This window comes from Lampetra fluviatilis, chromosome 3 (genome assembly GCF_964198595.1).
Source record: "Lampetra fluviatilis chromosome 3, kcLamFluv1.1, whole genome shotgun sequence".
NCBI lineage: Eukaryota > Metazoa > Chordata > Hyperoartia > Petromyzontiformes > Petromyzontidae > Lampetra > Lampetra fluviatilis.
The window spans coordinates 22,528,375-22,552,658 of NC_136277.1; the positions used below are offsets into that span (position 1 = coordinate 22,528,375).

The 24,284-nt window shown below is 49.3% G+C and overlaps 1 protein-coding gene across 1 annotated transcript; it reads right to left on the reverse strand.

Annotated features, from left to right (window-relative positions):
- Positions 1 to 86: 86 nt before the first annotated feature.
- On the reverse strand, positions 87 to 22,741 carry SLC5A9 (solute carrier family 5 member 9). The gene is made up of 14 exons (XM_078879219.1): positions 22,603 to 22,741; positions 18,557 to 18,628; positions 16,249 to 16,353; positions 14,505 to 14,669; positions 13,791 to 13,896; positions 12,655 to 12,735; positions 8,843 to 9,048; positions 8,469 to 8,604; positions 7,826 to 7,933; positions 6,072 to 6,222; positions 5,353 to 5,521; positions 4,590 to 4,805; positions 1,217 to 1,490; positions 87 to 274 (listed from the first exon to the last, which is right to left on the reverse strand). Exons 1-14 carry the CDS (start codon positions 22,681 to 22,683, stop codon positions 87 to 89), a joined length of 2,058 nt encoding a protein of 685 aa, XP_078735345.1. The 5' UTR covers positions 22,684 to 22,741.
- Between the last annotated feature and the right edge of the window lie 1,543 nt (positions 22,742 to 24,284).

Sequence of the window (24,284 nt, forward strand, 5' to 3'; positions counted from 1 at the left end):
CTTGACAATAGCTGTGTGGCTTGCATAATGAATTGGTGAGGAGGTGGTGGTAATGGGGATGGTGCGTCGTTAGTGTCGTAGTGAGGTCAGGCGTAGTAGCCCCACAGGAAGATATTTCCAACAAGGAGGAGCATGGCGCTGGTGTTGCAGATATGTTTCCACTTCCAGTCCTCTTCGATGCTTGTTAGGATGGGTGGCGATGATGATGACGATGATGATTTAGACCCAGTGAGGCCACACATCCAGAAAAGAGCTCTCTTCCAGCCTCGTGGTCCTGCAATGAAGCCACCCCACAAAAAAATAACACGTTGTTTAAACACAAAACCTGCATCAGCCTAATGCATCCCATGTCAGCATTTCTGTTGGAGGCTCAGGGGATTCACAATGGCCATGTCAGAGATACTGAAACCAGCACCGCTGAGGGCCTGGCTTCAAGTCATGGAGTTGAATCGTGCCTCTCCCTTTCAGGAGGCTTAAAATGGTTGTGTCGGAGACACCGAGCCAGCATGGGCTGGCTGAGACTATTGTTTCAAGTACTGAGACTGGGTATCTCTTTCTATCAGAAGGTTCACAATGGCCATGTTAGAGACATCTGTGTTTCAGCTGCCAGTGATTAAACCGAGATGATGGTCTTAGTCCTGCTACCAAATGACCGAACAAGTCGAGGCCATAATATAAAAGCTTTGTCTCTTGATTCAACACATCTCAGCTTCGAGGAATGCATATTTAGGTGCGATTGCTGTGCGAAATACGCTCTTTGTGGGGCAAAATAGAAAGGCGTGACACCCAATGTGGATGAAAAAGGATAAACTTCAAAAGTCGTCATTGGGGCCATTCGACTCAAGAGTTCTGCATTGAAACTCCATTGAATCGGAAAAAATGCACCCAGTGGCATCATTGGAATTAGTGGGTGGGAAGAAACAACTAAGATTCACTCCGTCTCAGCCCATTATCGACGAGTGCCGCCATCTGTTTACAACTTCTGTTTAGACTCAGCCTTAGCCTCGGCTAGCCTAAGGTTCGCCTCGTGCCACCTCGATCATAATTTCTATTCATCCTGAGCGTAAAACTGTGCAGAACCTATTCTTGTGCAACCCCAGTGTCAGCCTTTCTATTTAGACCCAGACTTGGCCCAATCATGTCTAAAGTCGAGACCAGTGATGCCGCTGTCAGCATGTTTTTTGTAGATCCAGCCTTTAGCCGTGCGCTCTCTCACCTGTGCTTTCTGGGGTCTCTTGATCAAGATCTCCAGTTCGCTTGTGGGTGTCCCCGGAGAGGCCTTTACCATCGGGCACCTCGCAGGAATTGCTGTGGGCAGCCTCTTCGGGGCTCTTCGAGTTGCCTGTCTCGTCGTGCACCTCGCATGGATTGCTGTGACCACCCTCCTCGGGCTCCTTAGAATTGCTCGTCCCATCGGGCACCTCATCGAGATTATCGTGGCCACCCTCGGCGTCCTTGGAGTGTCGAGTCCACCAAGTTAGGCGGACAAGCTGCAATACAGGATAAATACTGAGAAGTTTGTTGCATGTACGATATGGATACTGAACTTCTTTCGCACCATACGCAACCAACCACGGTAATTCGGAGACGCGGTGGGAAGGACAACAAACTAAACGCAAAAAGCGGTTCTGAAGAAACGAGTTTGTCATTCTAGACGATGATTTGAAAGTGCAGCACAGCTCCCAGTGGCTTCCTATCATCGGAAGGGGAAGAGCGTTCCAGACGGCCGCAGAAGCAGCGCATCTGAAAGCGCACCGCTCGATGATGCGGTGACCGTCTTTGTTCGACGCCTGAGCAAAAAGCCGCCGCCGCTGCTGCGAGGATGACCGGAGTTGCGCGTGACGGTAGTTTATGCTGCTTGACGAGACCAGCAGCGAGGTGCCGTGGTTCTTTTGTGGACAAGCACTTTGCGCGCAACGAGTACGACCTTATAACGCATTCGTTCGGCAACCGTATTCCTTAACGACGCGACCCATGAAACACAGAGCTCCTCTCTAGTAGCTACACACCTAGGCCGCACGAGTCGTTCAGCTTGCTAATGATAAGAAAGGCTTTAAACTGACAAGTTCAAGAGGTCAAGGTTCAAGCTGTAGTGATGTTTTGTCTTGCTCATTTGTTCTGTCTTGTATTATTTGCCTCGTGTATCCTTATTGACCGCTGGTATGATGTATATATATTTTATAATTGAAGTCTCGATGGGCTTTCACCTGGTATGCAGGAGACATCGTGGGAAGTCTGTTTCAGATTCAACGGTGCCAGGTTACACTTATCTGGTGTGTGATTTTAAACAGGGGGTTCTAAGCGGATAAGCGGAACCAGCTCCAATTCGCTGCATCAGGTCAAAGGCATTTTTTTCTCATATATTCAACCTCGTTTGGTGAATTTAATCTTCATGAGCCTTTTAATTACACCTCATGAATGAAAATTGGTGGAGGGATCTAGGTCAAGTTTTTTTTTTTACAAATGTACAGATGAATCGCTTATAGAGCAGATACGTGTACAAGATGAAAATGGGAAACATTTACATTTCGTACATGTTAATTCTTTGGTACACGATCAACTGCAATACAAATCACTTTGGGTTTTTATGAAAACACAGAAGCAATACCTCAACCCGTGCACTTTTAAATTACCCAGCGTTCATGCCATTAATTTTGTGACTTTTTCTGAAACGGAATTGTGTCTCGTGATAATCCACAGCAGGCACCGTGCACTGTGATGTTATGCATTATTCTCATGGTGCAACGTTAGTACAGCCCTTTTGCCGATCCACTGCTGGACGAGGACCTCCCGCGATGACCTGTATTTGATGTATTCCGCCTAGTGTCGCTTATTTTGTAAAAAAAATAAAATTCTCAACAATGAACAATTCACTGCTGGGAAAAGGCTTCCTCTCAAGTCTTTCACGCTCCACCACTTCTCACTGCCCTCCCATCTGGTGCCTTTGTCAACTCTCACAGTCGGCACAGTGTGCCATCTCATCTTCCGTGTACGGCATTTCCTCGTTATTCGCGTGAATTAGCACATTTCACGGATAATTATTATATTGGCCAACGAAAACCTATTGATTACATGACAATTATATTAACGCAGATACAATTGGTTATAACATAAATAAAATAAACTTTAAAGTTTAAAAAAATCATTTACAAACGAACTTACCTTAAATGATGATGCTTTGCATCATATCTCATCACTTTATCTCATCACTTTCTCACTCTCTCGATGCAATCGTGTAGAGTCCCAGATGCGTTTCGTGGATTGCCAAAATCGCGGACAGCAAGTTTGTCAATAACGAGGGAATACTGCACTTCTCTTCTTCCCTCGCCTTATCCATATCCCGCCAACAGAATTCTTATTCCGGCCGCCATCAGTCATCTGATGTCCAAGCCAAATGTCCCTGTCCACATCCGTTTCAACGTTGTCGCTTTTCTTTACGAAGGAAAATTCATCACTGCTTCCTAAACGCATGAATCTGATACCAAATAAAAAGGACGTATACAAGTTTCCCCCTGTTGGCAAGTAGGATACATTTTCTGGAAGACGTACCGTATGAATGTCATAATAATCGTAATCTTTGGCATGTACATGGTGCGTAAATGCTTCAGTAACTCAAAGCGCCTTACATCACATCTCAACATTCAAAGGGGGCCCCCAGTGGCAGTTGTCCCTGTGTGGCACAAGGCTGACTCCGCGCCTGCCTGCAAGGAGGGCATTACGGTAGTCTGCCAATATGGGGATGGTGATGATTATTGCTAAGTGAATTCCAATTGAGTAATTTGTGGGAATATTTTGGAATTTGGCAAATTTGTACCTTGATGCCAGCACACAATCGCCTACCCGTTTCAAATGGCTTCGTGGGACCATTAACACCCATTGTTCAGCAGACAGTATGTATTTATCCTGCAGAAATAACCAGAGCGACCTGCCGGATTCCAACCATAAATGTCTGCAACAAACAGCCAGCACACTACCACTGGGCCATGTCACCGCCACATTTGTATCCGTACTATCGATTTTTTTAAAACAACTATGAATCTAATTATAATGTACTTATTTTATCCAGGGGAGCTACACTGAGATATATGACTCACTTTCAGGAGGGTCCTGCGTTGGGTTTTTATTTTATGATGTTTCAAGCCAATTAATGATGGTTATTTATACGTGGAAGGAAATTCTAAACTAAATAATTTTTTTTATTTTACCAGGTAAGGCCCACTAAGCTATACAGCTCATTTTCAGAAGCGACCTGGCCACAAATAATAGCTCAACAAAACGGCTTATCGCGTGGAAATGTATAGAAAACAAATACTAAGTCGGAGCAAATGCGAAACTGGAACACCAGGAGAAAACCGATGCGCGTGAGGGGGCAACACTCTATCCCCATACAGATGGAAACAGTTGGCGATTAGTCGACGCCTACAGGAAGGGAGTTTCACAACATCTGTGCATTCCACCAACCCGATCCGTAGTGCTGGATTACAGGTCACGTGCATAGCCACCACTGCCCCGGTTGAAGCAGCACAGCACTTATTCGAACGTATTAAAGCGAGCGAGCTGGAGAGGCGCTGCGGAAAGTGTGACCTCACGTGCTGAGGGTGTGGGGCGGGCGTGGCGAGGCTGATGATGACCCCGATGAGGGCCGTGAGGCCGCAGAGCAGCAGAGCGAAGTAGAGGTAGTGCATGTCGCGCAGCACGGGAGGGCGCCGGTCGGCCTCGCCGCACGCCGGGGGAGCGAAAGAGAACTCCAGCGCCATGCGGGACACCCCGATGGCCAGGCCGCACATGAGAGCCCAGAAAGTGCCCTGCTCGCACACGCCCCATACGCACGCGTACACACGCACGGTCCGCTTCTAAATACACACGGTGGACGAGGGCCTCCCCAATGCTGTGCGGGTCGTGGGCGTTATTCGACCGTTCTCTTAAGACGCTGGTCAGTGTGGATTTGTCAAGGCGTTGAGCGTAGACAATCTATTTTTTTATGCATTGCCCTCTGCTGCCCACCACTTAGTCCCATGGACAGATGAAAACGAAGGCTTTGGCGGTCACCTCTTCAAGCATCCCGAGTGATATTGTCATACGTTGCCCGCATCGTAAGTCGAGGGTTAGGCCAGAAATATTTTAACCAGAATCAGAATCTTTATTTATCCTGGAGAAATCCCACGAGATATGAAGCTCTTTTTCACAGATGTCCAGCAGGGACGGGTCAGATAGTTACAGCAACAAACAATAAGCCTGAACAAAATCCCGATTTTTGCCAAAGCTTTGATGAGAAACACCGGGACAGCCTTTGTGAAACCACCGGAACTCTTCCGGCCCAATAAAGATGTTTGGTGGCCTCGTCACACAAACCGGCTCATTCATCCGGGGCCAGAAGATGGCGAGGAGGAAGATCGCGGTGATCGGAGGAGCGAGGAAGCTCGTCACCGACTGGATGTAGTCAAAGAGTCGGCCACTGTTCGCCACTTGAACAACCGGCAGCCACAGAATGCTGATGATCACCAGCAGCAGCACGAACAGCCTGGGGTACACGTGCACGTTGAGTGTGTGAGCGTGAGTTATGACAGTGTCAGTGCGTACGAGTGTTGGCGAGTGTCTGCGAGAGTTGGTGTGCATCAGCGCCTTACGATTGTTAGTGAGTGTCGGTGAGTGTCTATGTTGGTGAATAGCTGTGAGCGTGGCGAGCATTGGTTCGCGTGAGTGTGATGGTGAGTGTTGGTGCATGTCTGTGATTGCCTTTGAGTGTTGGTGTGGGGAGCGGTGGCGCAGCGGTTAGTGTGCTGCGCTACAAACCTGGCGACCTGAGTTTGATACCCGCTCACGTGACATACCAGTGACAATTGTATGTTCTGGTCCTGGGCCTCCCCTAGTACAGAGTGTAAACATCGCCACTGGGCAGACAAAGGCGGGCAAGCGTGGTGCTGGCCACCCACCCCCTGGTGTACCATGCCGGCCTTCATAGGTGCTCCCTAACAGCACTTGCCCCACCAGTCTGTGAATGCTATATGGGGGAATCTTGTGTCTTTGTTTTTTCTGAGTGTTGGTGAATGCTGTTGAGCGTCCCTACTCACCTCCCCACCACCATAAGCTCCATCTCTGAGGCTCGTGGCCGGAATCTCTTCCACACGTCTATGGTGAAGATGGTGCCCGAGGAGTTGAAGATGGACGTGAGGGATGACATCAGTGCCGCCACCATCACCGCCATCATCAGCCCCCGCAGGCCTGCAGGCCAGGGGTCATGAGGTCAACAGGAGAGTTCAACATTCATAGGAGTCACGTGGTCATGGGATCATAAGGTCAGATGGCAAATGGGAGTCAGATCAATGGGTGACTGGGGTCAAGGTGTGAGGTTATACATAAAGAGGTCACTAAGTTCAAAGGTCGTTAGGTCACTGGCTAAAGGGTTGCCACAGGTTAGATATTGTTGTATTAGGATTAAACGTTATGGATCGCAGTAAATCGTATGGAGCGGGTTAGTGTTCAGGGTCAGACCATGGTAACTAATGTCTTGTGGGCTTGAGTTTTACCCCAAGTTTCAGGCAGTGTTCATGGAACGCAGGAGTGAGGAACCTCCCGACCCAACGGTTGGACATGGCTTGTTGTCACATGAGACCTACCACATCAAAACCGCCTAAAAACGATGTTAGCCGCGCTAATCGCGTACTCAATGGCAATATTTTCAACCTGGCAGCACAGCATTTTTAATTTGAGTGGTTTGGCAGCAATGTGTTCGTTAGCCCAATGCCAAAGTCGAGGTCTGCTAGCCACGGCAAGAGGGCTTAGTGCACTAACCAGGTAAAGTCTTATTAACCAGGTAAAGTCTTAACTGACTGTGATGTTTCCATCCTACCTGCCGATGTCAGCTGTTATTTCCGACTCTCTGTGTGTCTTTCTCTCTCTCTCTCTGTGCATCTCTCTCCAATCTCTACTCTAGTGACCTGGGTGCTGCTGCGTGGTCCACTTTCTGCCCCGCCTCCTCCCCCCCCACTTCCCTCTCCTCCCCTACTGCCGAGGCCTACTATATAACCTCGTGCCACGGAAGATCTCTCGCCTACTTCAGCAGTTTTTTCTTGCTGTGGTTGTCCCACCTGATGACGATTGCTTGTGTTGCGATCGAAACGTCGTGAACTATAATTTTTCTATCTACGTGACTTTACCGAAAGAACAAAAGAGTATAAAATAACCTCTTGGAGTGACATAAGTGAATGGGACGCGTGTTAATGTGTGTCCCGACAAAGGTACAATATTGAAAAGTCCTTGACCCTCAGTAAGGAAAAAACTCCCCTATCCCGGTTTCGGGAGTTTGTGTTTGGGCCATTAGTTAGGGATTGTGGTAGACAATGACCTCCTGACCTCGTGGGCATCAGCTCCAATGCTGGTTTCTTGGAAGTGTAGAGAAGTTCCGACGGACGTACTCGGAGACGGAGGTAAGTTAAGGGCTTTCGCCAGGGTTTAATAAAGTTGTTACAATAATACACAAGGGTACACAACTCCCAGGAGCTAGGGGTCCCTGCCGGCTAGCTCCGGTCTCTCTCTCTCTCGTGTCGGATCGTGGACTCTGCCGACTCCACCGACCGGAGAGAGAAGCACCTCTACGGCTACCACCGGCTTCTCCCCAGACTCACCACTCGATCCCTCTCTCTACCCCCTGGTTCCCTCTTCACCCTTCTCACTCTACCCGTTCCCACAGTGACCCTGCTTACGTCACGGGGTATCCCTTAAATACCCTAGGAGACGTGACGTCATCGCACTGAACGACACACCTGACGTCACGTCCCCATTTTACTCCTCTACAGTAGTGTTAGGGATGGGGGTAAACGGTTACCTGTGGGCATGAGCTCCACCACGAGTTTGGGGTAGGCGACGTTGGAGCAGCCGACCCTGGAGCCACAGACTCGTTGGCACTCGTCCGGAGCGACGCACGCAACCTCGTCTAGGGCAGCACAACACGTCGGGTGCCTCTCGTCAAAGATGCATCTCGTTGGAGACGCGACCCTGCCTCGCAGGCTTCTTCACACAGATTAGAATCATAATCTGAATTGAAAATGGAGGAATCCGATGAACTATGAAGCTCTTTTTCACAGATGTCCAGTGTGGGAGGGTCAGAAAGTTACAACAGCAAACAATATTTAGAAAACGATAGGAGTGAAAAATAATAGAAAATGGTAAGCAAGTCACTATATATAATTATTTATCATATATGTCCGATTGATCAAGATTGGGAAAAGCATAAAAAAAACGATTTACTTGATGCTTAAAATACTGACGATGTTAATGGTGATGATGATTTTCAGGTGGCTATGATGACGATCCTAATGCTGCTAATGTTTATAATACTGCGCATGCTTCGGATGGTCATGGTGGTAACAACGATGATGCAGCAGCTATTGATGATTCTGAGTCGTTGACTATGCTGCTGATGATGACGACGATGTAAACGCAGGTTATGATAATGACGTGCACAATACCAGGGAACATCGCTCTGCTCATCATCCCGGGCCAGACGATGAAGAACATGGGCAGGACCTTGAGAAAGCCGGCGAGAACGGAGCCAGCCTTGGCGTGCGAGAGCGAGCGGGCGGAGAGAGAGCGCTGCACAATCACCTACGGGCACGTACAGCAACGATAACAACACCTCACTTGTTTTGAGGTCACACTCATTGGACACAAAGTGCTCGCCACAAATGAACCACAATACCTTGCTGATCTCGTCAAGGAGCATAAACCATCAACGCAAACTCCTGTCAATTTCTCAGCGGTTTTCGGCTATCCATCCCCACCTCCTCCACCACCGCTATCAACACCGCCTCCTCCACCCCCACCTCCTCCTCCAGCCCCGCACCTGGTCCGTGCACCAGTTCCACGTGGCGAGCACCGTGAGTCCGAAGATGAGTCCCGGCCAGGGCAGGTCCCCCTGGACGGCGTCTCGGAGGAGGTGGAGGGCATCTGCCCGGGGCTGGTGGCACGTGGTGTTTGGCACCGTGATGTTGGGCACGGCCGCCATGTAGCTACGCGCCATGCCGTCGTACCCGTCCAGCTTCACCAGGCCTGGGTGCGGGAGCAGGGGGTGGATGGCAGTGGACAAGGGTGGATGTCGATTGCGATTGATAAATATGGAGAGTGCCCCCACTCCCCTCCAGGATATTTTAGGCCTGGTAGAGCAGGTGAGGAAAGGTCAGCGTTGGACAATGAGAAGGGATGGCGAAGGGTTAAGAGTGGACAAATGAGGGACGAGCATCACGGATGTACAATGGTGAACGATGAAAGGCGAGGTCAAAGGTAGACAACGACGGACATGTGTAAAGTATGAACAAGGGCTGGACATTGGCAGGCAAATGTCATAGGTGGACAATAAAAAAACTGTTCAAACTAAACTTTTTATATTTTACCAGGTAAGGCCCACTGAGCTATTTAGCTCTTTTTCAGAAGCTACCTGGCCACAAATGATAGCTCAACGAAGTACATTATCATGTGGAAATTAATAGCAGCCAAATACTCTAAATGCATGTTTGTAAATGGGGAAGGAGGAGCCGGAGAAAAGTCCACACGACCACGGGGAGAGATACACCACAAACTCCAAATATAAATGTGGGAGGGTCAGGATCGAACCCACGACCTCCTGTATACCAGGTGAGGTAGTGAACATCTCGCCAGAGGGGGGCAACGATAGGTAATGCTGGACAATAGTGGACAAATATAGATAAGGGTCAAGTGTGGGCAATAATTGACAAGGTCGAATGTAGAAAGTCATAGACACCGGTTATTGTGAACAATCATCACCGGTGGAAAGTGTATACATTTATAGCTGTGGCTGAACATAGATATGAGAGCCCAATGCTGAATAATGGTACAATAGGTTTTCACTCGCTGGACTACAACATAGCAGGATATGTGTGCGTGTATCTGCTGTATATTTGTGTACATGGCTGTATATGTGTATACGTGTGTGTATGTGCTCGCTAACAGCACTTGCCCCTACAGTCTGTTAAGGCTATACGGAGGATCTTTGTAAATGGGGAGAGGTGGTGCAATTGTTCCCCTGGGTCGACTCAGCCTCAAAAGAGTACCTCGTGCAATGTGCAAACATCGCCACTGGGGGAACGGGCAGCGAGGTGCGGTCCTGGCCACCCACCCCTTCAAGTGCCGTGCCAGCCTTCAACAGTCTGTCAGTGCGATATGGGGGATCCTTGTCTACGTGTAGACGTGTGTATATGTGTGAATATATTGTTTGGTCACCTGCAGGATGCAACCAATATCCTTCTAGTGACGATATGTTAGTATGCAGGAGGTCGTGGGTTCAATCCCGACCGCGATGCATGCGTATTTGGAGTTTGCATGTTTTCCCCGTGGATTATTTTACTGGTTCCTCCAGTTTTCCCTCCACATTTAGAAACATGCGTTTAGAGTATTTGGCTGCTAACAATATACACGTAATAAGCCACTTCTTTGCGTTATCATTTGTGGCCAGGTCGCTTCTAAAAAAGCTATATAGCTCGATGGGCTTTACCTGGTAAAATAAAAAAGTAGTTTAAATAGTTTTAGTTTATTCACCTTGGACCCCACTCACATCCACAGCAGCCTGGTCTCGGCCAACTATTCAAAGTTGTGGGTGAGGATTTTTGCATCACCTCCCACCCCCAACCCCCTCGGATGCTGACGGGAAATGGGTGAGGTCTGTGGCTCATGTAGCTAGTTCAGCATTTGGACTTTGGATTTTATATTAATATAGTATAATTGCGGAATATCATAGCAGATATGGGCGTGTTTTTAAAAAGAGGAATTGTACAAAATGCAAACCAAGGAAAGTGGTTGCCGTCAAATTCCTGTTACCATTATTAGACCACGGGGATTTTTTCGCATGGTTCGAGCAGTGGCAGAGTGGTTAGCTCATTACGCTGTGGACTCGACAAACTGAGTTCGATTCCCGATCATGACCAACACCGGCGGCGAGTGAAATCTTAGCCAGTGCTCGATCCACCTCCACTTCACCAACCCGCAGTGCCGGACTAAGCTAGTTCGGGGGCCTGTAGCATATGTTATAAAGGGGCCCTAAAAAAACATAAATATGAAAACACAACACTTTTTACTTGCATAGTAAAGCAATTGTATTTTTTCATTTGCTATACAGCCAAATAATACGACAAATCGCTAACCTTAAACACCCAGTCGTTCATAAAAGTTGAAGGTAGTGTAGTACTATAGTAATAGAGCAAGTGCAGAATCACTGAACCAGAATTGATAGCTTGAAAGCATTTAGCGCGGAGCCCTTGAAAGTGCGGGGCCCGTAGCATATGCTACTTTTGCTACTAGGATAATCCGGCACTGCCAACCCATACTGACCAATGTGGTGAAGTATGGTTGCTTCACACACTCAGACTTACAGTTGCTAACTCTTGGGAGGAAAGAAAACAAAGTTGATTTTATTGTCGCACATATTTTAGATAAGCAAGGGTTTGTTGCAGAAGTACCTGCTGAATTTGATAGAATTTGCTACTTTGGACCATGGGCAAAGGTCTCTCAGCAAGAGGGCCTCTCGTTAACACGGAGGCTTCAGTGGTACAGCTGTCGAGTGTGCAGGCGGTGCAACTGCGTCAGGGCCCACGGGCCGGAAAGGCCTAGGATTTTAGCTGAGCTAAGCTATTGTCGATTCTAACCACACACAATGGGGACTATGGAAGCTTCCTCAAATCCAGAATCGCCAATGAAATGCATTTGCGATGCCAGTGCAGGAATTGGCCCAATTCTACCCCGATGATGGGGTGATGTTCATCGTGTGTGGGGAACAGTGGAATCGTGGTTAGAGCACCATGCTATTGTAATGCGGGCGTAAGCGACCTTCCGGATGTGACGTCACGGGGGGTGGAGTCATGTGACGTGGGTGGAAGGTTCGGGTCCTTAAGCGGGTAAACCGGAAGGGGAAGGAGTCGGGGTGTGAGCGGAAAAGAGTGAGGCTACGCGGGCGAGTGTGGAGAGGGGGGGCGCCGACGGCCATCGGGAGCCAACCCCGAAGACAAGAGGAAGCTGCGGAGTGGTGTGCAGCTGCAGAGGAGACAGCCAGAAGGGCTGCGTGTTAGAGGCAGCGGTGTGGCTGCCAGGAGGAGCTGCGGAGAGAGAGAGAGACAGCAAGAGGCTGTCAGAGCTGCGGAGGGAGAGGAGTTGCAGCGAGTACAGCCAAGGGGGGCTGTGTGAGAGAAACAGCAGCGGAGCTGCTGTTGTGGATCGGGCCGACATTGGAGTCAGCACCGTGGAGAAGCTACAGAGTAAAGACAGCCGTGTGGGTGCACAGCACGAACCGAATAAAGGACACTGAGCCAGACATCGTGGTCCAGTCGTTTATTACACTATGAAGGCAGCACCCTAAGTCCCATTACGAGCCACGGCTAACGCCAAAAGCAAGTGATGTCTGAACCAGTTCTAGGCCTACCCTAGGTTAACTCAGCCATAAATGAGTGTCTGGTGGAGTGTGTAAACATAACAACTGGGGAGACAAAAGTAGATGGGTGAGATTGTAGCTACACCACCCATTTGTGCGCCATGTCAGCCTTCATAGGTGCTTGCCAACATCACTTGCCCCAACATTCTACGTAGGTTAAGAGGGGATCTTTGAACATCGTGCCGCGTGAGTAGAATTCGTATTTGTTTACATATACTCACCAATTCCCATCAGAATCATTGCTCCCACAACCATGATCACAGTCTGGAGTGCATCGGTGTAAATGACAGCAGCCAGGCCTCCTAAACATGGGGAGATGCGGGGTGGAGAAGGCAGGCATGGAGACACAGGAAGACATTGGGTGAAGGGAGACACGGGGACTCACGGGATGGAGAAGGGAGACATGGAGATAGGTAGGCAAGGGAAAACATGAGGGGGTACAAATTCACCATTATTCACAACGAAATTACAGAACAAATTGACGTACGTACGTGTGTATTGCTGAATATGTATGTTACACACACAGGTATCTAAGTTCAATTCCCAGCCGTGGGTACCACCAGGAGCAGGTGGTATATGAACCTATTTAGTTACTATTATACGTTTTTTATTTTACCAGGCAAGCCCCATTGAGCTATACATGTAGCTCTTGTTTCGAAGCGACCTGGCCACAAATGTTAGCCCAATAAAGTACCTTATCATTTGTATATTTACAGCAGTCAAATACTCTAAATGCATGTTGGTTCTAAATGTGGAGGGAAACACCGGAGGACCCTGTTTCTGGCTCTTCCCTAAGTCAACTTTCAGGAAAGACAAGCTGGCCACACCACCCCTGCGTGCATCGTTCGGGCCTTAGAAGGTGCCCATTCTCTCAGCACTTGCCACAAACATATGTATAGTTAGACTGGGGTGTTTGTCTTTGTACTGTTGTTATACATATATGCGTGCAAGTGTATGGGTACATTTATATCATCATGTATAAGGATATAAGGAGCAACAGTGTAGCAGTTAGTGCGCTGTGCTAGGAATCAGCAACGCGAGTTCGATTCCCACTTATGGCCAACACAAGTGGCCATTATCTAAACCGGTCCTGGGCCTCCCCTAGGTCGACTAAGTCTCACTTGAGTACCTAGTGTGATGTGTAAAAAGTAATTTGGGAGACAAAGGCGGCCGGGCGTGTTTCTGGCTACCCACCCCCTCGTGTGCCGTTCCGGCCTTCATAGGTGCTCGCTAATAGCACTTTCCCCAACAGTCTGGTAAGGCTATACGGGGGATATTTGTCTTTTGGGCACTGTACGTGTATAAGTGTAGAGGTACATTAACATGTGTAAGTGTATGGGTACATGTGTGTCTGTACCGGCAATAGTGTAAATCGCTGTCACAGCGATGAGCACCACAGTGGACAGGTAGATGTCCCAGCCCAGGGACACCTTGATGAAAATAGCTCCAGCAAAAATGTCTGTCTACAGCGGAGAGACAAGACAGACGGGCGGACTGACGTTGACATCGGCAGATGCAGCATCGTCAGGGCCTGGAGCTTAACATCAAGAATCCATGACGGGCATGATGACCATGCGAGCCCAGTTACCGACATGTGATGGGATTGCACAAGTCACAGCCTCAGTGCCAGTGGTGCTGGAGGTGTGGCGGTGATGGTTTGGGGAGCGGTTGGTAGTGATGGTGGCGATGGTGTAAAAGCACCATCCCCTGCACCTCCGATTAGCACGGTTGGCTATGTACGGTGCGAAAGAATTTCAACATACATACAGAAGCAGATCTAGAACTTACAAAGGGGTAGCGGTAGTCCTAAATTGTCAAGCTTTTAAAATAATGCCCTACACTACTAATTTTTTTTTATATAAATACAATACCAACTTTGGGGTTTCCCTCATCGCTCGCCCCTGCACCCGCCACTACGATGGTGGAGATATTGGCGACAACAGTAGCAATGATAATGGAAGAGAAGGCGATGATGGTCACGGCTGAGAAAGGAGGTGATTGTTGTTGATGGTGGTGGTGAGGTGTAGGCGTTACATGCGCGTGTGTGTGTGCGCGCCGCGCGTTAATCCACCGATATCTTGGTGAACACGTAGAGGGCCAGCGAGAGCCCCGACAGGTAGAGTGAGATTCTCTGCCCTCCGAACCTCCGCCTCAGGTAGCCCGGCATGGTGAGCACGCCGGCGGCGATGTACACCGGCACGAACACCCAGCCCAGGGCCACCAACACCCAGCTGGCCTGCACGACGCCGCATGGGGGGCCAACTCGTTAGCAACTCCGAGCCCGGCGTACAAACCAGGGCCCAGCTCCCGCCGTAGGCCTCTAAGAGCACAGAGTCTGTTCTTCTATAACGCGTGTTTTCATGGACATAACGCAATCGTGTGAACAGAAGTACGTCGCTCGAGTAGGAATAAGCGGTCGTACGGCTGCCTCGGCCGATCATCCACGCGGGACGGGATGCTGCTGGATGCTTCTAGATGCTACCCAGGCGCCTCAGTCTTTGTTCAGCCTGCATACAGGTCTCACATGTTAATTATCAAAACGCGATTTTTCCATAACGCGGTGTTTTTCAGGAATGCAACTACCAAGCTAAAGGAGAACACACTGCACAGCACGTCGAGTTATAGTCAGTAGCGTAATTAGCGTGGGGGCAGAGGGTGCCTTGGCCCATTCCCGTTGGTGGCCAAAGCTACGAGTTGGGGCCCCCTTGGCAACCACCATGAGGCACGTGTGCAACAGTTATTCAGGCCCCAACCTGACCGATCGCCGCACCCCGCTGAGCTGACAACGTAGCTACTACCGCCACTGGTTCTAGTTGTACTACGTCGCACCTCCGATGAGCATGGGTGGCTACATACGGTGCGGAAGGAATTCAAAATAGGTACACGCATAGCCGACCGTCGTGTACCCACCCCCGAGCAACCCAACTGCCCACACCGTGTGGAGTATTTGTGTGTAACGGTGTGACTGTAATATTCTTTAGATGCTCACAAATTCAACTTTTTTTGTATTATACAAACGAAAAAAAACTCACCACATTCATATTCTTAGGTTTTTTTCGGTAAAGTCACATAGGTGACTTTACCGAAAACAGCGGCCTTTGAGTGTAAATATATAATCGTCAACATTTTGGGGGAAATGGCCCTTCTCAATATCACAAATGGAAGAAGGGCAAATAGTCAAAACATCACCTGATATATATTTGTTCTCTTGTAAGGCAATATTATTATTGATCAATGTGTTGAGATTTGAGAATAGGTTTTCCCCTTTTTTTGGCAACAAACAGGTGATTTAAAGCACGGAAGCCTAAGTAAGCAGTGATGCGTACAGCTAACTTTCTAAATCAAAACCAGGGAACTGGGAGGAAATCCCACGCAGAACAGGGGGAGAACATACAAACTCCACACAGGAAAACGCCCAAGTCGCCAATCGAACCCAGGCGCTTTTTGCTCTTGTGCGCAAGTGTGACCACTGTGCCGCCTCCCCGTGTGTGTCTGTGTCAATGTGTCAACGCGTGTAGTGGTTAATGCGCTGCGCTACAAACCCGGTGACCCGAGTTCAAATTTTTCTCACGGCCAACACTACTGACGATTACCTGAACCGGTCTTGGGCCCCCCCTAGGTCGACTCGGCCTCAAAACGAGAAACCTGACGCGGTGTGTAAACATCACCACGAGGGAGACAAAGGCGGCCGGGCATGGTGCTGACCCCCCACCCGCGTACACCGTGTCGGCCTTCATAGGTGCTCGCTACAGGCACTTGCCCCAACAGTTTGTTACGACTATACGGGGGATTTTTGTCTTTGTGTGTGCACATACGTTCCACTCAAACCCTCCAATCGCGATTCCTCCGGCGGCCCCTGACCCCGCGAGCCCGATGAAGAGGCCGCTCCCCACGTTACTGGACATCAACGAGGCTCCGATCTGTCACTCACAAGGCATCCAAAACAAACACGTACACACACTATGTGCGTGGAGTGTAATAGCGTCGGCTGGTGGCCAACAGCGGCAACTGCGGTGGACAAACAGTACACACGCCGGTGAGCATATACACGGGGGAACTGAGGTAAGGGGACGTCCATAAATGACGTCACGCACCTAGGGGGGGGGGGGGGGGATCAGACATTTGTGACGATGTGTGAAGAGGGGAGGGGGGGGGGGTTGATAAATGTGACGTCACGTCAAAATGCGCAACTTTTAATAAATATAGACAACACGTTCTATTTAATTAAGTAGACTTTTTAATCAATCTTTTCTCCTACAACATCAGAGTACAGCGCCACATTAAATACGCACTACAATGACAATAGTTTAAATGAGATTTGAAGCATGTTTTATTTGGGGGGGGGGGGGGGGGGCAAAGCTTTGTGACGTCATATTTGAGGGGGGGGGTCTGACTTTTTGTGACGCCGTGTGACGAGGGGGGGGGGGTCAAAAATCGTCCAAAATCGTGACGTCATTTATGGACGGCCCCTAAGGGTCACGGAGGGCCCCATCTGGAAGCCCCTGGAACCTGTTAGTAGGTTCGAGAAGGGAGGCGTGGCCAGGGCGGAGTCAGGCCACGCTGGTCGCATCACAGGGGCCGAGAGCGGGAGCCTGGGGCAGCCGGTTCTGGGATTGGATGGTCTCGTTGTTGCTGTCGTCTCGTCGCCATCGTCGTCGCTGTTGTCATCGCTCGACATTGCGCGGCGAGATAGTTGTTGGCTGTCTCCGTCAACGCCGTCGGTGTTAGTCCGGCTCGTGTTGTGCATAGGCTGTAGGGTGTGCAGGCGAGGTCGTGTGTGTGCTCAATAAAGAAAGTGCCTCTACAAACATCGTCTCCGACTCACTGACACTACATATTTATGGAAAAATAAGAAAAGGCTTTACCCTTTCTGGAAATAAAACAGGTGTTAATATGTTCAAACACCAAAGAGAAACCTTTCGCACAGGAATGTGTTGAACGTGCTTCGCACCGTACGTGGCCAACTGTGCTAGTCAGAGGTGCGGATCATACATACACAGAGCGTACCTGCAAAGAGCATACGTGCACACAGGGTACACGGATACTGTACCCGCCAGGGCTACCTCGTGGGCTGTAGACGGCATTGTTGCACTGCATTGCTGGGTGCCCCGATGGCTAGGAGATGTTTCCCGACCCTGACGTCTGTTGTATATTTGGAGTTTTCGGTGTCTCTGTCCCAGTGGTCGTGTGGATTTGTCTCTGGGTCCACTGGTTTTCCCCTCCACATTAAGAATCAACATCGCGCTTTTAGAGTGATTTGGCTGCTATCAATTCCACGTGGTGATGATGATGATGATAAGCCACTTCGTTGGGCTATCATTTGTGACAGCCAGGTGGCATCTGAAAAATATCTCTATAGCTCAGTGGGCCTTACCTGGCTCAAAACAAAGTTGAGTTCGTTTGTAACGCTGCTATGCCGGGTGGTGGCGGTGGCTGTGCACGCCTGTAATCCAGCACTGTGGAGGCGAGGGTTGGTGGGTCGCACAATTGCTGTGAAACTCCCTTCCCGTGGGCATCAAGGTTGTCATAACCCTCCCTGGCTGGCGAGCAGAAGGGGGTGCAGCAGGTGGCTTCATTTCCATCTGTATGGGGAATGAATGTTACCCGCCTCACACGTGTGGGCTTCAGTTTCCTCAATATATTTTCGCTAACCACTACAAGACGCATACCCACAGATACCAAGACAAAGACTGTTGAGGCAAGTGGTGTTCGCAAGCACATATAGAGGCCAGCATAGCACACGAGGTGGTGGGTGGCCAGCACCACGCCCGACGACTGTCTGTGGCTCCCCAGTGGCAATGTTTACACAGTCCTCATTTAAGGCTGAGTAGACCTAGGAGAGGCCCGGGACCGATTCAGATAATCGTCACAGGTGTTGGCCACGAGCGGGAATCGAACTCAGTTCGCCGGATTCGAAGTGCAGTGCTTTGGGTGGCAGATTTGTGCCCGAAATGCATCACGTGTTAAACAAAAATGAAAAGAGACCTGACACGATCACTCTTCACAAATACACATGCCTACACACACACACGCATGGACACACATAGGTACAAACACACATACATAGAGTTTTAAACACAGACACAAGGAAGTTAGCGAGTGAATGAGTATGGTTGGACTTACCGGGAGCCATGTCATGGTCCTACGGGCCAGAAAATACCCCCCCACCGTCGAGCGATTCGTCCGGCAAGAGGCCTGGGAAGGGGGAGAAGACGGGCAAGATATTCACAATGGCCAAGTCAAGTTCCCAATTACCATGTACGTGTTCATTTTGAACTTCTTTCGCTCCGTATGTAGCCAACCGTTCTAATCGAACGTGCGGGGGAAGGGCAACAAACTAAAGACAAGAAGCAGTCCTAAAGAAACGAGGTTTTTATTTACATGTAAAAGTGCATATCTCCAGTGACTTCCTAATATCTGGAGGAAGATGCGTTCCAGACGGCCGCAGAAGCACATCTGAATGCGAGTGATGCGGTGACCATCTTTGTTCTATTGGTTAGCCAAAAATCCGCTGCTGCGGGGATGACCGGAGTTTGCGTGATGGGTTTATGCTCCTTGACGAGATCAGCAAGGTATTGTGGTTCATTTGTGGCGAGCACTTTGTGCGTAATGAGTGCGACCTTTCTTCTTCTTGGTTCTTTCGGTAAAGTCACGTAGAAGGGAAGTAATACAATAATAAAAATAAAACATAATAAAATAATTCTCACGACGTTTCGGCCACAACGCAAGCAGCCGTCCTCAGGTGAAACCAGGTCTGTCGAGGCGACAGCGTCTGAATGAAACAGCACACGTGCTTGGAGCATATATATATAAGCTTATAAGCTTATATATAAGCTTATAAGCATATATATAAGCTTATAAGCTTATATATATGCTCCAAGCACCTGGGGACGGACGGCTGCTTGCGTTGTGGCCGAAACGTCGTGAGAATTATTTTATTATGTTTTATTTTTATTATTTTATTACTTCCCATCTACGTGACTTGACCGAAAGAACCAAGAAGATGAATCCCTGCAGTCACGAAAGCTTTAAATCGAAATTTTATGATGTTTTATTTTTATTATTTTATTATTTCCCTTCTACGTGACTTTACCGAAAGAACCAAGAAGATGAATCCCTGCAGTCACGAAAGCTTCAAATCGGAAAGAGTGCGACCTTGTAACGTATCGTTTGGCAACCGGAAGCCAACGCAGCTCTGCGACACAGTGAGCCGCTGCCACCATTGAGATCATAGATTTGTATTTATTATTTCATGTGTAGAGGCTTTCACGTCCAACATTATGATTCAATGGGTTATATGTTTGTGCACTGGGTCTGGTTGTCTTTTGCAAGGGCTTCCTAACATTGACCGTGTCTGGATCATAATGGCCATGTTGGAGACACTGCACCGGCAACACTGAGGTTGTGGGTTCGAGCCTTGGGTCTTCGTGTGACATGTCGACGATTTTGTGTATACAAAGACGTGGACATATTGTAAAATAATACAATTGCATGTATGTTGAACTTCTTTCGCACGGTACGTAGCCAACCATGCTCATCGGAGGTGCGTATATAGTGTCATGATGGCAAATTGAATATCACAATGGTGAACATTGCAAATCACACTTAACGTCAAAAATGGCACGAGGACCACACAGAAAGGATAGAAAACCGAACACGATCAAGGGTAGAGAGGTGAACAACAACACCACGAACCAGGCAGGGTGGTACCGACCACTTCATCTCCTGACATCAGAGAAAGTCCAAAAAACAGTAATGAAATAAAAAGTTTTATTTTATCCGGCATTATTCATGCAACGAGCATCCAAAAACACTGAACATCACGAATCCTGAACACATCGTAGCTGGATGCAGCAGTAAAAAACAACAACAACATGTGAAATGTGATTTGAATATTGTAAGGAAATAATGGCAGGGGCATCTCAAATATAAACAAGCCAATGCTCCATGAACAGATCAACAAAATTGAAGGTTTTAATGTCAACAACTTGGGCTCGCATTCATTGCTCTGTCATCACGGAGTGCAGTAGATATTCCTGCGAGGACCCATGTTTGTGTAATGACAGGGTGCCACCTGTCGGCCTGAAGGGGTATTCGTGGTTATGGGCATGTCACGTCATGTCTAATTATGAGGGGGGCGTATCTGGGGTAAAGGTGTAAGGCGGAGTCAGTCGGGAAGCTCCGGGAACCTGCTCGAAGGTTCTGGAAGGGGGGCGTGGCCGGAGGCGGGGCTTGGCCGCGCCAGGGTGTATATAAGGGGGACCGATCCAGAGGTTCGGTGCTGTTGCGGGTCCTGGGTCCTGGCTGTGTCGCTGTTCGCCGTCATTTTTATTCGTCGTCTGGCCGCGTGGCCGATCTTCTGCAAGGCTCTCATCGTCGCCGTCGCTGCGCTAGTCAGACAGCTTTGTAGTTGGACGCCGACAATGGGGTTGTCTCGCTACGTAGAACGCTACATAGACGTATCGCCCAGTGTTGTGCTTAAAGTGTGAGAATAAATAAGAAGCCTTCTACACGACGCGTCTCGGAAGTCGCTCACTACTCATGCTTACCTATGAAGGAACAGCGTACAATATTGTTACAAACCCATTGGCTGCACAGAAATTTAGCAGCCTCCTACCATTATCATTGAATTAATCTGCATTGTCAATTCCGATCACGTTAATATCCCAGTGTTAACAGCATGACCCACTCGGGCAGTAAAGTTGCACGAGCACTTGGGACAGGAAGTCACAGAAGGCTTGACTCATCAGTCTTGCCTGTGGTCCCTCCATGGATCGTTCTCTTTGGTGGGGGTATCGGCAACCATCACCAATGCTCACATTGCGTCTGCTAAATAAAGAGGTGTTGGAAATTTCAACCCGATCTACGCCTTTGCATTCTTGATGTCATTAAGGGCAATTACACCAGTGAGCTGCCAGGGATTTTGTTTGTTGTGATGATGATGTACAGCCCTGGTAAAGCTGCATGGCGAGGAGTTCGGAGTCATCCTCCATGAGGCTAAGGATGCCCTTTGAAGCTAAGTGGATCCTGCCAACAGATGCCAGAAGTGGTGTCACAATCGACCTGTGTGGAGGAGGCTCGTGAAAGTTGCTACTGCGCGACCGGTCGAAGCCACTGTACAGCAATAACTAGATGCAGAGAAGCAACACTCAGATGCGACCTGGCCACAAATGATAGCTAAACGAAGTGGCTAATCATGTGGACATTTACAGCAGCCAAATACTCTAAATGCGTGTTTCGAAATGTGGAGGGAAAAACCGGAGGACCCGGAGAAAATTTCACGCGACCACGGGGAGAGAGACACCGCAAACTCCAAATATACAACAGGCGTCGGGGTCGGGACCGAACCCACGACCTCCTGTATACCAGGCGAGGTAGTTAACATCTCGCTACCGTGGCACGCCCTCACAACAATGGACAGAGCATCCGGCAGCTAAAACCGATCGTTGGCACAGTGAAACGTGCAGGTGGTGCATGTGCCAGTCAGTTAACCCAGAGCATCTGGGTCTGTGCTGTGATTTCCAGACAGGGAGCGTTCTTGCCACTTCACAGGTCTCAAAGTACACTCAGCCTGGCGTCATTGCCGCGGTGACATCCCCATCATTTAGTGGCGGCTGCTACTGTTTTTGTAGTGTGCGTGTCTTTTTGTATTTGTGTTTATGTGACTGTGTACGCATGCGTGTGAGTCAATGTAAGGGCAGTATGTGTATGCAAGTGTCTATATGCGCGCATGTCCATGTGTGTGTGTGTCATTAGCGGAGCGGTGGTGTAGCGGTTAGCTCACCGGTAACGATTATCTAAACAGGTCCTGGGCCTCCCCTAGGTGGACTCAGGCTCAAATGAGTACCTGATGCGGTGTGTAGTAAACATCACCACGAGGGAGACAAAGGCGGCCGAGCGTGGTGCTGGCCACCCACCCCATCGTGTACCGTGCTGGCCTTCATAGGTGCTCGCTAACAGCACTTGCCCCAACAGTCTGGTAAGGCTATACGGGGGATATTTGTCTTTGTGTCAATAGCACGGTTGGCTACGCATGGTGCGAAATAAGTTCAACATACGGTATACATACATTCAGAATCCTTAATTGTCTTGGAGAAATGTCTGTGTGCGTATCTAAGGACGAAGTGTCGACAGCGTATCGACTGGATGTACTGCATTGAATAACTCACCCACATCCCAACCACCATCACCAGTATGAAGTAGACCACCAACACCACCACATCCACCGTGTCCAGCACAGCGTAGTCCATCGCGAACCTCCCACGGTTTACCTGGGTTCTTACACACCACCAGTCTCTACACTTACACTCCCCGCCCGATACACCTGCTCGCTTAACACACCTGCACGGACACAGCTAACACACCTGCTTATACAGCAGATAAAACACCTGCATGGAAATCTGACAATGAACAAACCTGGCAATATACATAACGCTTAACACGCCTGTACAACGCGCATGTCTATATATCCAAAGACTATCATACTTATGTTTATACCTTACACTTAACACACCTTCATAATCACCCGTCTACCTAACACATGACACCCCTAACATTCTCTGCATAACACTTTTCTATTTCCCGACCACAGAACACACACACACATATCTGTCTGTATTCCAAGCACATAAACACACCTGTCTGACCTCACGCTTAGCACACCTGTATGATCACCTGTCACACCTGCCTGCCTCACGCTTAACACCCCTTTGTCGAACACACTATTCTGTCTACCTAGCGCCCAACACACCTGTCTAACCTAACACGTCGAACACGCCCGTCCACTGGACGCACCTCCGCACACCTGTGTCGACCACACGACCACTCGAACACACGAACACACGACCACTCGAACACACGAACACACGACCACTCGAACACACGAACACTCGAACACACGACTACTCGCCCAACAAACCCCCTGGAAATGTTCAGCCGCCCCTAATAGCGAAGGCGGGGAGATACTGTATGGAGATTGGGGGTCAGCGGAATGAGTTGAACCTTAACCCCCCCCTACTCCTGGGAGTGCTGCCAATTAATTACTAATTAACCTCCCTATACGTAATTAATTAACCCGTTCCATCGGCTCAGCGGCTGTGCAATGTGCGAGAGAGACAAATACGGATGAGGTGTTGATAAAAATGTTAATTCGAACACCCAATTTGGCGGCTTCTGTTTGCACCTGCAAATTTTGAGGCTGAGCGGATCTAGACGCTGGACAGTGCACGGGTGAGGAAGAGGTAGGTGGTAAGGCCCATAGACCATGGGTATACTGGTAGGAACCTCCTGGTTACACCAGCCCACAGGAGATTATTGTGTCCGTCCGTCGTGCAGGGAGGGGCTGGGTGGGGAGGGGGTGGAGGGGCTGAGTGGGGAGGGTGGGGCTGGGTGGTGAGGGGCTGGGTGGGGCTGGGTGGGGGTGGGAGAGGTGGGGCTGAGTGGGGAGGGGCTGGTCACCCCGTGGTGCCGTTATAAAACTCAACGTTTAACCTACTCACGCCGGCTTGTGCCCGCCCTCACAGGCGGGCATATTTGCGGAATACACCACGCCGCCGTTGACCCTGGCCATTGACCGAGCAACCCAACGTTCCTACCAGCTCCCTCCGCAGGAAAAAGTGTTTCGGTTCAGATCTCTTGAAGTCTCCCTCGAAACAAAGTAGCCCTTGGCCCAAATTGGGCTTTCACCTGCTCAACAAATGTCAACGATCATCTACGAAACTTTTGGAGACGATTTCTTTATCGGAGGAGTGGCAACTCATACCCGTTGCCGGCCCTGAGCCGGCGGTGGAAATGATGACCGCTACGGACTTCCCCACAATAGTACACACGTCATCAACGACGATTACCGATG